General features: G+C 34.8%; 1 protein-coding gene across 3 annotated transcripts in view; it reads right to left on the bottom strand.

Annotated features, from left to right (window-relative positions):
• LOC107657904 (protein kinase C zeta type) overlaps positions 1-14178 on the bottom strand; it is a 117395-nt gene that overhangs the window by 47973 nt on the left and 55244 nt on the right. For all 3 annotated transcript variants that reach the window (XM_016446199.1, XM_016446200.1, XM_016446201.1), the window contains exon 5: positions 5774-5859. In XM_016446199.1, coding sequence (XP_016301685.1) covers positions 5774-5859 — 86 coding nt within the window. The remainder of the gene's footprint in view (positions 1-5773; positions 5860-14178) is intronic.

The following is a 14178-nucleotide window of genomic DNA, read 5'->3' on the forward strand; positions in this document are numbered from 1 at the left end:
ATACAGAAAATAGTCATGTAAAACCAAACTTCATCTTCATATATTAACAATATAATCAATACCAATAAAACATCATAAGTAGATACAAATAAAATTACAGAAAAATGTAGATTATGACCCCTTTAAATTGTTGTCATTGATATCAGAAGGTGAAGGTTAAGTGTTAAGTGTTTGTTATCTTTGCCAATGGTGTTGAAAATACAGGTCAGTCGGCTAAGAGACGAGAGAAACCTGGGCTCGGTTTTTATCGACTGCAACCTCAGAAGAGCCGAGATGAGTGAAGTGCCTGGAAATGATCTCAGCGCATTACCACACAGACACACACATACACACTATTAAAACACTTACCATTAAAACAGTGCTATGACTGTCTAGAGTTTGCGCATGTCAATATCCATCACTTAATGTAAGTCATTTGAAACCGCCACTTTGTTTTCTTGCGTGTTAAGGAAGGACATGCTAACAGCAGAGTTCAGAGTTTAGACAACGTCAGTCCTTCATAGCCTGAGCGAATCTTTAAGATATCCATCTTTCATTAAATATCCAGAAATAAACACCTCAAATAAATTCCTCTAACATTCTCTCTTAAGGGGAGACACTGCAGGCAAAAGACAATTTTTTCATGCACCTGTCAATTTTGAGATTTTGGGCTTTTTGGCTTTTCATAAAGTGTTGATAAAGACTAGTGGAAAGAAACATCCAAAAGACACTGTTAAGTGCTTATTTTATAGCACTTTATCTATTTGTGTCAATAGATTTCAATTACAATACATGTTTTTAAAGGCCGTTTTCTCAAAATGAGTTTTTTCCCCTACACTGAGCCATAAATCTCTACTTCAGTAGCACTTACACACACCAAACTTTACATTTTTATTCCTGTATATATTCTGAAGATTTTTACAGAGGGATTTGTTCATATATAATTTGCTTGATTGCATACAACATTTTATTCCCCCCAAAATTGTGAAAATATATTGTTTTCTGGCTGTTCAAAGACAGTTGTTTGTGACAAAAAGTGACAAAAAGAGATACCCAAAATTCCCTCTGTAAAAACATTTGACTCTAATATGTCAAAAAAATTAAACAAGAATTTTGAAACTGACTTCATCCAGTGTTCAGATTTTTGTACTAGAAATGTATGCAAATTAGTGCATATTTCATTAAATAATGCCTCATTTGCATATTTAAACATAAACTTTTAGAAAACTTGTAATACAAAAAATGTTTGCAATTATCAATGTAATCAATCAATTGGGTAAGTAAGGTGATAACTATTAGTTAATATTTTTACCCTATTCACCTGCAGTGTCTCGCCTTAAAAACAATATCAAAAAGATAAAAACCACTAAAACACTATAAAATATAACCATCCCAAGAAAATGTCTCCATTTCTGTAACCACTGAATTGCAGTTTGCTGTGTTTTAGCGGCTGTTTCTTATATTACAGGTGCCTGATGTTTTGAGCGTAATCAAAAGCTCCAACGGTCTGTCTGATGCACCACAGATGCCTCACCTGCTACCTATCGCCACGGCAACAGATGCCAATTTCCTTATTTATGACATCATAAATTAATCTGTGAACTCAAATTTGAAGAAAATCTGCTCCTCTTTCCACTTTCAGACACAACACATGCCATCAAAAACAACACAGACGAGCGGAAATAATCTCAGTAAACAGCACAAGTCTTGTGTGGTTCCGCCACATTACTGGAAAATACATTTCTAGAAGTCTCAAGAGGCTTTGAAATGCATTTGTATTGTTTGTGAGAAGGATGTCATCATGATTCAATAGAGCAGAGAGGATGTCAAACACATATGATGGATGAAAAACACATGGAAACAGCGAGGAAAGGATGCGAAAGGTAAAAGTGAATATTTTGTAGCCTTTAAATTGATTTGTTACAGTGACTGTACATGCCCTGTCTGTCTCAGAGGACTGAGAACACAGAGAGAAACAGAGAGACAGAGATCCAGAGGTGCTGATGGGAGGGAGGGAACGAGTCAGATCCTTAAAGGAAGGACAGAGGGCGGAAAAAACATGACCTACTTCTGTTCCATCCCTTGTTTCTATGGAGAACGAGAGGAGAGAGAAGTGGAAAAAGTAGCAGGAGGGCAGAATGTTTTTTCAGAGAGAGAGAGATGTGGCCACAGAAAGCACTAGCTAATAACTTATTTTATGTATTTATTTACTTATTTTTGTAAAGTGAACTTTTGGGTATAAAGTTAAAATGTATTAAAATGTAGTATGCTACATTGTTGTCACCTGAATTTACAATGCATGTGAGTGGCATCTAGTTATCATATATATATTCTAAAAATTTCTATATCAAACAATCAAATGGCTTATCAAATAAATGTGTTAAAAATAACACTACCTTATATAAAAACACTATAAAAATAATAATAAATAACATAAAATAACTATAAAAAATTATATATATAAATAAAATATAATGAAGACAAATAAACAGTCAGCAACTAAAAAAATAATGAGAAACTAAATACAAGCAATAGGACAAAAACTACAGTAGATCAAATAAATAAGAAATGCTACATACACTGTATAAAGTAATCAAATGTATAAAAACAGTGCATATTCATCACTTTGTAAATTAAATATATATTTCTTCTTCTTAAAGTTACAAAAGTGATTTAGTCAAGAGCAGTGAGAAATTTTCTCTCTTTGGTGTTTGATTAACCAGGAGGGCAGAATGTTTTTTCAGAGAGAGAGAGATGTGGCCACAGAAAGCACTAGCTAATAACTTATTTTATGTATTTATTTACTTATTTTTGTAAAGTGAACTTTTGGGTATAAAGTTAAAATGTATTAAAATGTAGTATGCTACATTGTTGTCACCTGAATTTACAATGCATGTGAGTGGCATCTAGTTATCATATATATATTCTAAAAATTTCTATATCAAACAATCAAATGGCTTATCAAATAAATGTGTTAAAAATAACACTACCTTATATAAAAACACTATAAAAATAATAATAAATAACATAAAATAACTATAAAAAATTATATATATAAATAAAATATAAAATCCTGAAATATAAATCAAAATCCTACATTTTATATTAATCAGGGGTGGGTGATATGACCAAAATCTTATATCAGTATATGAGTAATTTTATTTCTCGCTAACAATATATATCACCCTAAATTACTTTGCTTTTGACACATACATGTGTGTATTTAACCGTTCAAGGTTTATAAAGCGGCAGAAATAACACTGTTCAATACTCCCGCGCTCTATGAGTACCATCTTCATGTGCACGCATCTCTCTGACAGTGCTCAGAAAGTCTCTCAGACAGTGTGCATATAGCGAAATGAATTCTCTTTCACTGCTGAATGCATTTCAACGGTTTAAAATCACTTGTTTTTAAACCGCAATGCTTAAAAACGAGTGCAAACGATAAGTTTTTGTGACCAGGTAGCACAGCAACGTCACGTGAACTTGTAACTGCAAAATCTCTACCGGTTGACAAATTTCTACCGGTTAATCATATCTCTAATCCTAAAGATTATTATATCAAATAACATATATTAAAAATGTATGCACCTCACTGGAAATAAAAGGTCTGACAGCACTGCATTATGGGATACAGTATTCCGTACAATGTGTATTTTAACAAATGTAGTAGATCTTCCATATAGTCTGTTCATACAGAAAAACAGTATAATGCAGCCATAGAGTTGTAAAATATGTTAGTATGTTATTCTGAACGATATTTTAATAATGGTGCAGAAATTACAAACTGCATCTTTAAACAGCCACCTTTAGCTTTGTTAAATGTGTTTTACAATTACAGACTCAAATGGATGTCTGGGTTAAGCAGTTTTTTGTCCTGTAAGCAGCCTGACATTAGAGCTTTTCAAGAAATCTGATCTAAAACGAGACTCTCTAGACATAACTTTATATGATTTTGAAGCCATGTTTCTGCTTAGCTTGATGATGTCATCCTGCAGTTCAGCCATGTTGTTCATAATGTGGTCATACATCGATCACCTTGTTAAGACGAGAGAAATGAGAAGAGTAATTTACGCACATTAACATGTCACACACCTGCTGTGAGTGGGAGCTATCTGAGGGCGCTGTGCTCATAATGTGTCTCTCTTTCTCAGTTTTCTTCTTATCCCCCATCTCTGAGAAGCATTGAAACGTCTCCAAGAAAAGGGACATTTCAGCATTCGCAAAAATAGCACAGGCAAAAAGGACAATGTCCCTTTCCGTCTCTCTCTGCTATCTTTGTTCCACCCGCTCTCTCTTCTATCACTCTCTCTTATGTTGTTTTGGTGTTCTTCTTTGTTTGGCACATGTTCTGCTCAGTAGAAGAATGAAGACTGCTGCAGGAAGAAGTCTGCATTAACATAACAATCCCTCCAGGGATGAGATCTGATTAACGGCAGGGCATCGCTGCATAACAGAGACATTGCACTCGGGAGCCTCACTCCTTGCCTTTGTACAGGATTTTCTAATAGTCAGTTATGGTGTGTTTTATTCAAGCAATAGATCAGGTTGGAGTTTAAAAACTGGGGCTAAAACCAAACACTGCTCAAGCAGACCACTGTCTCACCAAAAACAACAACATCAAATGCTTTCTCCTAGTCAACATCTCAACAGATAATGATTGAGAGTTAAAGAGTTAGTTGCTTTTTGCAATCGTCTAACACTTGCTACTACATCTAAATATGCTAACAGTTATGCTAACAGTTGCTAACATATACTCAACAAACAGACATGTATCGTAACAGCCAGATATTCATTAGATATTATTACAATTTAAAACAACTATAGACCTTCACCGTAAGTCACTACTACATCCAAATGTGCTTACAGTTACTACAACAGCAATTCAAAACAGACACTAACACAGCTGCGGATATTTAGCAAAACAGTCGCTACTACAGCTACTTAACCATTTGCTGAAATAAATGACACAAAAAAATGTCATTTGAAGGGAAGGGTTAGACAACAGAAATATATTTAGTATAATCATATAAGAAACAATTAAAAATACTGTTCACAAGTTCGGGTTTGTATAACTTTTTTAATGTTTTAATGTTTTTGACAGAAGTCTTTTAAGCTTACCAAGGCTTAATTTATTTGTTTAAACATACCGTAAAAACAGAAAATAGTGAAATATTATTATAATTTAAAATAACTGTTTTCTGTTTAAATATATTTTAAAATGTAATTTATTCCTGTGATGACAAAGATGAATTTGCAGCATTACTCCAGTCTTCAATGTCACATGATCCTTCAGAAATCATTCCGTTTGTTGATTTACAGCTCAAGAAATATTTTTGTATTATGATTATCAGTGTTGAAAACAGTTGCTAAATATTTTTGTGGAAACTGAAATACTTTTTTTCAGGATTTTTTTGGATAAATAAAGTTCAAAATAGCATTTATTTTAAATATAATTTTTTTAAACATTATAAATGTTTTACTGTCCCTTTTGAGCAATTTAATGCATCCTTGCTGAATAAAAGTATGCAAAAATCTCACTGACCTCAAACTTTTGAACAGTAGTGTGTATCTGTATTATAATAAAAAAAATAGGTAGATTGTATTTAAACATGACTAGGAAATTTGTCCACTATAACAGGACACTTCTCGTTTTATATGTATGATATTTGCCATAAACAAGACCTATCAACACACAACAAACCTTACATCTAAACAAAGTGTGAAAAACACATGAAGTATCCAATCAGATGTCATTATTCATGTTGGAGAAGACTAGAGGACTTTAACTTACCCTGTTAAAGCGCTTGGCCTGGAAGAGGTGTCCGTTCACCCGGTACAGCTTCCTCCATCGTCTAGCTCCACGGCGGTAGATCGATTCTAGGAGAGAGAGGAAACGGTTGTATAGGAGCAACATGAAGACTCGAGGAATGAAAAAAATCTATTCCAACACGGAATGAGAGAAGTGGATTCAAAGAGGAGTGACAGAATAAGGGAGATGGACAGAGTTATGGTTGGTCTTGACCCTGAACGTAGATGGATTTGAACTGCAACTGGATGAAAACATGTCCCACTCAAAAGCCACGAAAGAAAGCTATCAATCCCTCCCTCTCTCTTGCTCTTTCGTTGCGTCCCGGTCTCCATCTGACCCACCCTCCTCTTCTCACTCTCTCATTTCTTTTCTCTTGTCGTTCTGTTATTCCCTGCAGCATCATTTTGGTCACATGTCAACTGTCTAATGCAAAAAGTGACAAGCATCTACATTGACCTAAATTGATTTAACTAGAATGAGATTTTGATCTGCTGCCTAGGGGTTTGTCTTTATGCCTCACCACCTTGACAACACGAATGACGACCTTTTTGGGAGGTTTCTGAGCAGACCTGACTGACCAAAATACTGACTGCATCTGAATTCACACACTGTAAATATTATTGCCCTAAATATTATGCTAAATTAGGATGTATGTGTCCAAAATAGAGCGCTGAAATAGTATGCCAAGGTTCTCATGTCAGTCCAAACCTATATGACATTCTGTGGAACAAGATATTATGAACTGTCTTTGTCACAATGAAAGTCAATGGGGTCCAAAATAACATTTATGGACACTTTTCAATCTTTTTGACAAAGTCATGCAGGTTTAGAACAACACGAGAGTAAATGATGACAAAATTTTCATTTTCATAATCCCTTTATGTTAAGTATCACCTTAAAAAAGGAACTTCGCTGATTTTCAATGTCGGTATTATAAGTAAATGTGTATTATTTTCCAGTGTCACCTTCACCAAGATATCCCAATGTTAAATAAATAGTTATTTAAACTCTTTGAAAGACAAACATTGTCCTCAATGGTGACCCACAGGTACCTCAGATAGCCCTATTTCTCTCTGTTATTATACTCTTATCTAATGTTCCAGTAAAGATGGCAGACCATCATCATTTTCAAGCGTAAGGGAGAGGCTGAGAATTGTGCTCGAGCCCTGGAGATTTGCTGTGTCTGCTGCCGTTTCATGTTTCTGCCCTCAACTGCAGCTCAGTTACGTAAAACCGATAAATATTGAAATATTGTCGAAACTTTCAAGTGTCAGCCACTAATGAGCACCGGAGGAGATTCAAAGGCCTGGGACGCTTGTGAGTATGAGAGAGAGAGATCTAAGCAAAATGAGAAACTGAAAGTCTGCATTAAGCCTTCAGAAACTAATGTGTGGCATAAAGTATTGCTTGAATATTAAAACATGACTCCAATAATAATATACATTCAGCTTTGGAGTGTACTAAACTTAAATGTAAGTGTAAAACAACACTCATCACATATACACACCACACACACACACACATTCAGGCATTCAAAGTGTCTTGCATCTAAACTACACAACATGAATGATTTATTAACAGAACGTGATAAAGCTGAAACTCACACAGTGTTTCAGAGGAATAACACACATTCAGGCATTCAAAGTGTCTTGCATCTAAACTACACAACATGAATGATTTATTAATAGAACGTGATAAAGCTGAAACTCACACAGTGTTTCAGAGGAATAACTGATGCCCAAACAAAGCAGTTAAACATGAGGAGAGGAGCAGAGTTTTAAACTTTAACATCAAACCACATGAGGCTGGCTTGGGAAAAACAGTTACTATCATTGTTTTATATGGGAAAGACAAAAGGTTCTATCTTTTTCTGGGTGGATTATATAATACAAGGAAAATCTTGGACAAAGAATATCAAAGAACACATGAAAACAAATCAGAATCTTGTTCCTAAAGAACCATGTTCTTGTCATTGGTCAGAAAAACAGATGGACCTGCCTCAAACTCTCATCATTGGTTGAAATAAATTTAGTGCTGTCTGTCAGGCTCGTTAAACAGACGGAGTTACTTCTGATAGTGCCACAGAGCCACGGTTTTGACACCTTCATAAACCTATTAATTCATAATTTAATTACAGCTTTATCTGCATATTAAGCTGTAAAAATTACAAATTTCATGTTTGGAAGTAATGCCCAGTTATAGGTACAATAAAATACTAAAACGTCCATCAGTATTTATATCAATTAATATTCAGCATCTTGGCCTGCCTTGATGTTAGTTTCATTGGTTGAAATAAATTTAGTGCTGTCTGTCAGTCTGGTTAAACAGACGGAGTTACTTCTGATAGTGCCACAGAGCCACGGTTTTGACACCTTCATAAACCTATTAATTAATAATTTAATTACAGCTTTATCTGCATATTAAGCTGTAAAAATTACAAATTTCATGTTTGGAAGTAATGCCCAGTTATAGGTACAATAAAATACTAAAACGTCCATCAGTATTTATATCAATTAATATTCAGCATCTTGGCCTGCCTTGATGTTAGTTTTCACATGCCAAAAGTTTAATGCATTCAATCATAACAAAGATCACTACCATTCAAAATTTGGGGGTTGGTAAGGTTTTCTCTTATTCTCACCAAGGCTGCATTTATTTAATTAAAAAAAATGCAGCAATATTGTGAAATAGTATTATGATTTAAAGTAACTGTTTTCTGTTTTGTTGAAATATAATTTATTCCTTGAGATGACAAAGCTGATTTTTTTTCTTATGATTACCAATGCTGAAAACAGTTGTGCTGCTTAATATTTGTCATACAACCATCACACATTTTTCAGGATTCTTTGCAAAACAGAAAGTTTAAAAGAACAGCATTTATTTGAAATACACATTTTGTAACATTATAAATGTATTTAACGTCACTTATAACCAATTTAATTCATTTCAATATATTTTTTACTGACCCTAAATTTTTGAATGGTAGAGTACATATCTTATATCTTATTAAAGATCTTAAATATAATAGCAATAACACCTGTAGTGTAAGACTACTTTATGACTTTTTCACCTGAAGTCCAAAGTGGACTTAATACGTGAAAAAATGCTACAGAAATATTGAACATGGCACATTAAAAATTTATATATTTCTTAGCTGATTTTCTCCAACAAATGTTTGAAACAGCCAGACTCTACCTTACACTCTACCTTCTTCCAGCAAACAAAACAATTCACAATGTTCCTCTCCTTCAACAAAGCAGTGACAGACCTCAACAGAACTACAAACGATCATCCCACTCACAGAGCACAGCGCTGCTGCAACTCAAGAACAGCTGCTCAGGAAACAGCTACGTGTTTGCTATCATAATCATCCAGATGGCCACAGAAACACCTGTTCTTCGACCTGTATATGTCTGAAGCCCAGCTCGACATCTTGGCTCAGAAACTGGCCACACAACAATGCTTCATTTCTGAAAGTCAGATGAAATCATGCATTTTGTTATGATCTACAGTACCTCAGTGAAGTCTTTCCTCTTAATTGTCGCAGTCGGAAATGGCCTCATAAAGTCCTATAAACCAAAGCAACTGTAAATGTAAACTTGGCTCTGGCTTGCTCTGGAAAACTTGGCAGGGTTGCCACATCTTTCAAGACATGTTAGTGATTTTGAGTCACAATGATGCATTCAAGTGATTCACTCATGAAGGAACTGCTTTTAAAGCCTCTATCACGCTTGAGTGGAGTGGAGCTGATACCAATCGCCTGGAAACGGCCTGGTTGAGGGTGCAGCAGGCACAAATTCAATTTTTCCATCATCGCCATGGCAACAAACACCCTCTCCTGTGCCACCCGTGGCAGATGCCAGCAGCTCTGGTGGACGAGGATCCGGCCGTGAGAGTCAATACTCAGACAAACACACTACATGCAATAATAAACTGAACATCCAGCAATGTCTACAACAAAAACAAAGCAGTTTGCCAAATGTTGTGCAACAAAATGCATCACTGACAACACTGTGAAGTGCAAAAACAGGCATCAAAGGAGGAACATCAAAAATAAGAAGTAGAAGCTCTAGTTTTAAAACTAGACGCTTCTCTGAGCTCCATTAAATCGGAGGAGTCTCTGTTATATAAGCGGGTTGGTTTGTAGATATTTGCATCATAATTGCACATTTTTTCATTCCCTGTAGCTTTAACTGGTAAAGCATGCCGCTAACAATGCCAAGGTAATCGTTCGAGTTGCAGAGAACACATAAATCGACAAGGTTTGTCTCGAAAGTCGCTTGGGATGAAAGCATCTGCCAGATACAGAAATAATTCTCCAGTAGAATGTGATGTTGTAGATATTTGCATCATAATTGCAAATTTTTTCATTCCCTGTAGCTTTAACTGGTAAAGCATGCCGCTAACAATGCCAAGGTCATCGTTCGAGTTGCAGAGAACACATAAATCGACAAGGTTTGTCTCGAAAGTCGCTTGGGATGAAAGCATCTGCCAGATACAGAAATAATTCTCCAGTAGAATGTGATGGAAAAACACAAAAGCTGTATAACTGATCTTTCTCTCTTCTCTTTCTGTACAAAAAGAGCTGGATCTACGCACGTCTTCTCAAATCTGAAAGTGTTTGATCTTGCAAAACATTCGTAGGCCTCAGACAGCATCAAATCATCAAAAACAAACACTAGAGGACTGTTCTGAATAGACTGCATTAATGCAAACTGAACACAGTACAGTACCAAAATAGTTTATGGACCAAAAGTAAACAAAAAATGTCATCAAATTTATTATTAATTTTTATTTATACTATGATGAACTGATTTTTGCCAATATGCTAAATTATTGACATGGCACAACTGACAATTTTGTAAATGTATAAATAATTTCAGAAGTGCAAACACTGGGCTAAATAATGTATTAGTATTTGCCAGATCAGCAAGTAACAGATAAGTTTACAGCTACATATACAGCGTATATGTGTGTGTGTGTGTGTGTGTGTGTATACATACGTACTGTATATATAGCTGTAAATATCTGTCACTTGGTAATATATATGTGTATATATTATATACACATAGGGGTGCACGATATGAAAATCTTATATCACAATATGAGTAATTTTATTTCACAGTAACAATATACATCACAATATAGTTATTTTTGCTTTAAATAAGGTCTTTATGATTCCAACATTTTTGATACCATAGAAATTGCATAATTCTTGTCAGCAGTATCAATATCACAAAAAAACTAATGCTAGCCTAATTTTAAAAAAAAGCTCAAGCTCACCGAAGACAAGTCAGCAATTAAATAAGAATAAGACATTTATTACAAGCAATAGGACAAAAAGGAATAGGAAATAGGAAAATATTAGAGAAACAAAACATTACAAACAAGGGTTACGACCAGGCAAGAGGTAGGACCCGCGTAAATATTGGAGCAGCTTTCCAGCGGTGGAGAGCAACTCAAGGAGTGGGAAGGGCTCGAATCGGACGCCGAGGTTGCGTTGTTTCTTCTTGATGAGTAACGTTGATTTGGCTTCATTTCACACAACTTATCCGTGTTGGCTTTTGTTTGAATATGCTTGTGTGTCATCTTCACTTGTTTCCGCGATCGTTGTTGCCATGGTTGTGTAGGTACGTGTGGGGCAGAGATTTCAAAATAAGGGCGAGGTCCTGTTGGGGTATGGGCGTGTTTGTTTTGGTGCTTTCAAATATCAACATCGTTTGGCAAAAATCGCTTAGTGCACCTTTAAGACCTAAATTACTCTGTTTATGAGGATGCTTGCAAAGAGGGGCATTTTGACACATACAAAGGTGTGTATTTACCCATTCAAGGCCTATAAAGCAGCAAAAAAAAAAAAAAAAACTGTTCAACACTCCCGCGCTCTATAAACCCTATCTTCACGTGTGCGCACCTCTCTGACAGTGCTCGCTGCTGATTGCGTTTTAACGGCTTAAAAGCACTTGTTTTTAAGCCGCCATGCTTAAAAAACATGTGCAAATGATATGTTTTTGTGACCTCGTAGCACAGCAATGTCACGTGAGCGTGTAACCGTGATAGAGACTAGTCCAAAATCTCTACCGGTAGACAAATTTCTGCCGGTTAATTGTGTCTACTGGTATATCAACCACCCCTATATACACATACAGTATATATTAGCAAGAAAATAAACTGCTTTATTAATAACTGATTTATTTATTTCAGAGTTAAGAAACTATAAATGATTTCCCCCTTTCTGGAGAGCTGTTGTTTTTCGCCATTCTTTTTTTTTCTCAGGACTGAAGAACACCAGACAGGGGTTAAAGCAAAAAAAAAATCCTGAGCCTGAACTTTTTTCCGGGGGTTGGGGGTTGCGGGGGCACATACACAGGGTTATTTGGCAAAACAAAAAAAAAAGAACATTATTTGAAAATGATTTTCCTTGAAACTAACTAGTAACGTATCTGCCATTGCCATTAGCCCTTGGCAGGCTCAGACTATAGATTATGGTGGGATATTTGAAACCGCAATACCAAGAAAGTTTACTCATTACAATATGGTGCAAACACATTTAACACATTCATGCTTTTGATATCAAGTTTTGCTGGTTAGGGTACAAGATGACCTACAATCTAAAACATGTCATTTCTGAAATAGTTTTGTTCAAAAGAAATAATGGTAAATTAAATACTAGGATATTTATATAAAATAGGAAATATACAAAGACAGTTTACTACAGAAAACTACAGTTCAGTTCAAATAACAACAACAAAAACATTAAAATGGTCCAAGAACTGGTAACTTAAACAGGGTTCGTACAGATACTGCAAAATAAAATTCCAGGACTTTCAAGGACTTGCACTACTTTTATGGTTTTCAAGGACTAAAATCAGATCTCACTTATCAATCAATATTGTTATTATCTTTCAAATTCTAATAAATAAACTAATAAAACAAAATGGTACAAATAAAGTGCAGCACATGCAAAGAATGCAATGACTGTGGAAACTTTTACGTTTGAAAGGATGCTATGGCAAAGTTATCGCTTTCCTTATTCAAACTGATTTTTTTTTTATGTATATAAATGTATATATATATGTATATATTTTTTTATTGTATATGATTGACCTGAAGAATGAAAGCTACATCATACACTTGGAAAATTATGAGCTATATCACGCTTATAGACACTAGGGGTGTGACAATAAACTTAGCTCACAAGGAGAGACAAAATGCAGATACTTGGTTCACTAGAACGAGACAATGTTTTAATACTTTAAGAAATTTTTAAATGACAAAATATTTTTTCTTTTAATCACAAAAGGTACTTGTTGTACTTTGAAATGTTTTAACTAATCTAGGGCTTAACTAATGATTATTTTGCTAATCAAGTAATCTACTGATTATAGAGTGAACTGCATCAATATGCTCTTCTTTTACCCGACAGCCTGCAATCCTTTAGGCATATATGATGCTGACATTTACACTCACGTACATATTAAAGAGAGAGAACAATATGTGAATAAACGTACTTTGTTTCTTTTTTAGCGCGTCTTCACCCCATCTACAGCGCGCCTCTGTGCGCTTCGGTCCGTGTTGCGCATGTCAGATGAAATAATGAATAAATGGCATTTCTTATGTTTTTTTTTTTCTTTCAGTGTTTATTGATCCTTATTTATTTCAATGACGGTTTCTGAATGTTATTTACATATAAAAATAGCTTACATATATACTAATGTTATTAATGTATCGTTTTTAATGGAAACTTGTTTTTACCGTTAGTATACGTGAGACAAAAGAAGTTAGAATGAAGGATAAATTAAAATTCATAGCATTTAAACAAGTTCTGCTCGCATATTTGAAGGTTTATATTGGATGATGTGGGGGATAAAAGCGCGTATTCAACACCCCATCTACAGCGTGCCTGTGTGCACTTCGGTCCGTGTTGCGCATGTCAGATGAAATAATAAATAAATGGCATTTCTTATGTTTTTTTTTCTTTTAGTATTAACAATATGTGAATAAACGTACTTTGTTTCTTTTTTAGCACGTCTTCAACACCCCATCTACAGCGCACCTCTGTGCGCTTGCGCATGTCAGATGAAATAATAAATAAATGGCATTTATGTTTTTTTTTCTTTCAGTATTTATTGATCCTTATTTATTTCAATTACAGTTTCTGAATGTTATTTACATATAAAAATAGCTTACATATAGTCTAATGTTATTAATGTATAATTTTTAATGGAAACTTGTTTTTACCGTTAGTATACGTGAAGCAAAAGAAGTTAGAATGAAGGATAAATTAAAATTCATAGCATTTAAACAAGTTCTGCTCGCGTATTTGAAGGTTTCTATTGGATGATTTAGGGTAAACGTCATATTATGCGACTACGCATTACTTTACGGAG

Source organism: Sinocyclocheilus anshuiensis, unplaced genomic scaffold, assembly GCF_001515605.1.
Source record: "Sinocyclocheilus anshuiensis isolate Anshui unplaced genomic scaffold, SAMN03320099.WGS_v1.1 scaffold107, whole genome shotgun sequence".
NCBI classification, from domain to species: domain Eukaryota; kingdom Metazoa; phylum Chordata; class Actinopteri; order Cypriniformes; family Cyprinidae; genus Sinocyclocheilus; species Sinocyclocheilus anshuiensis.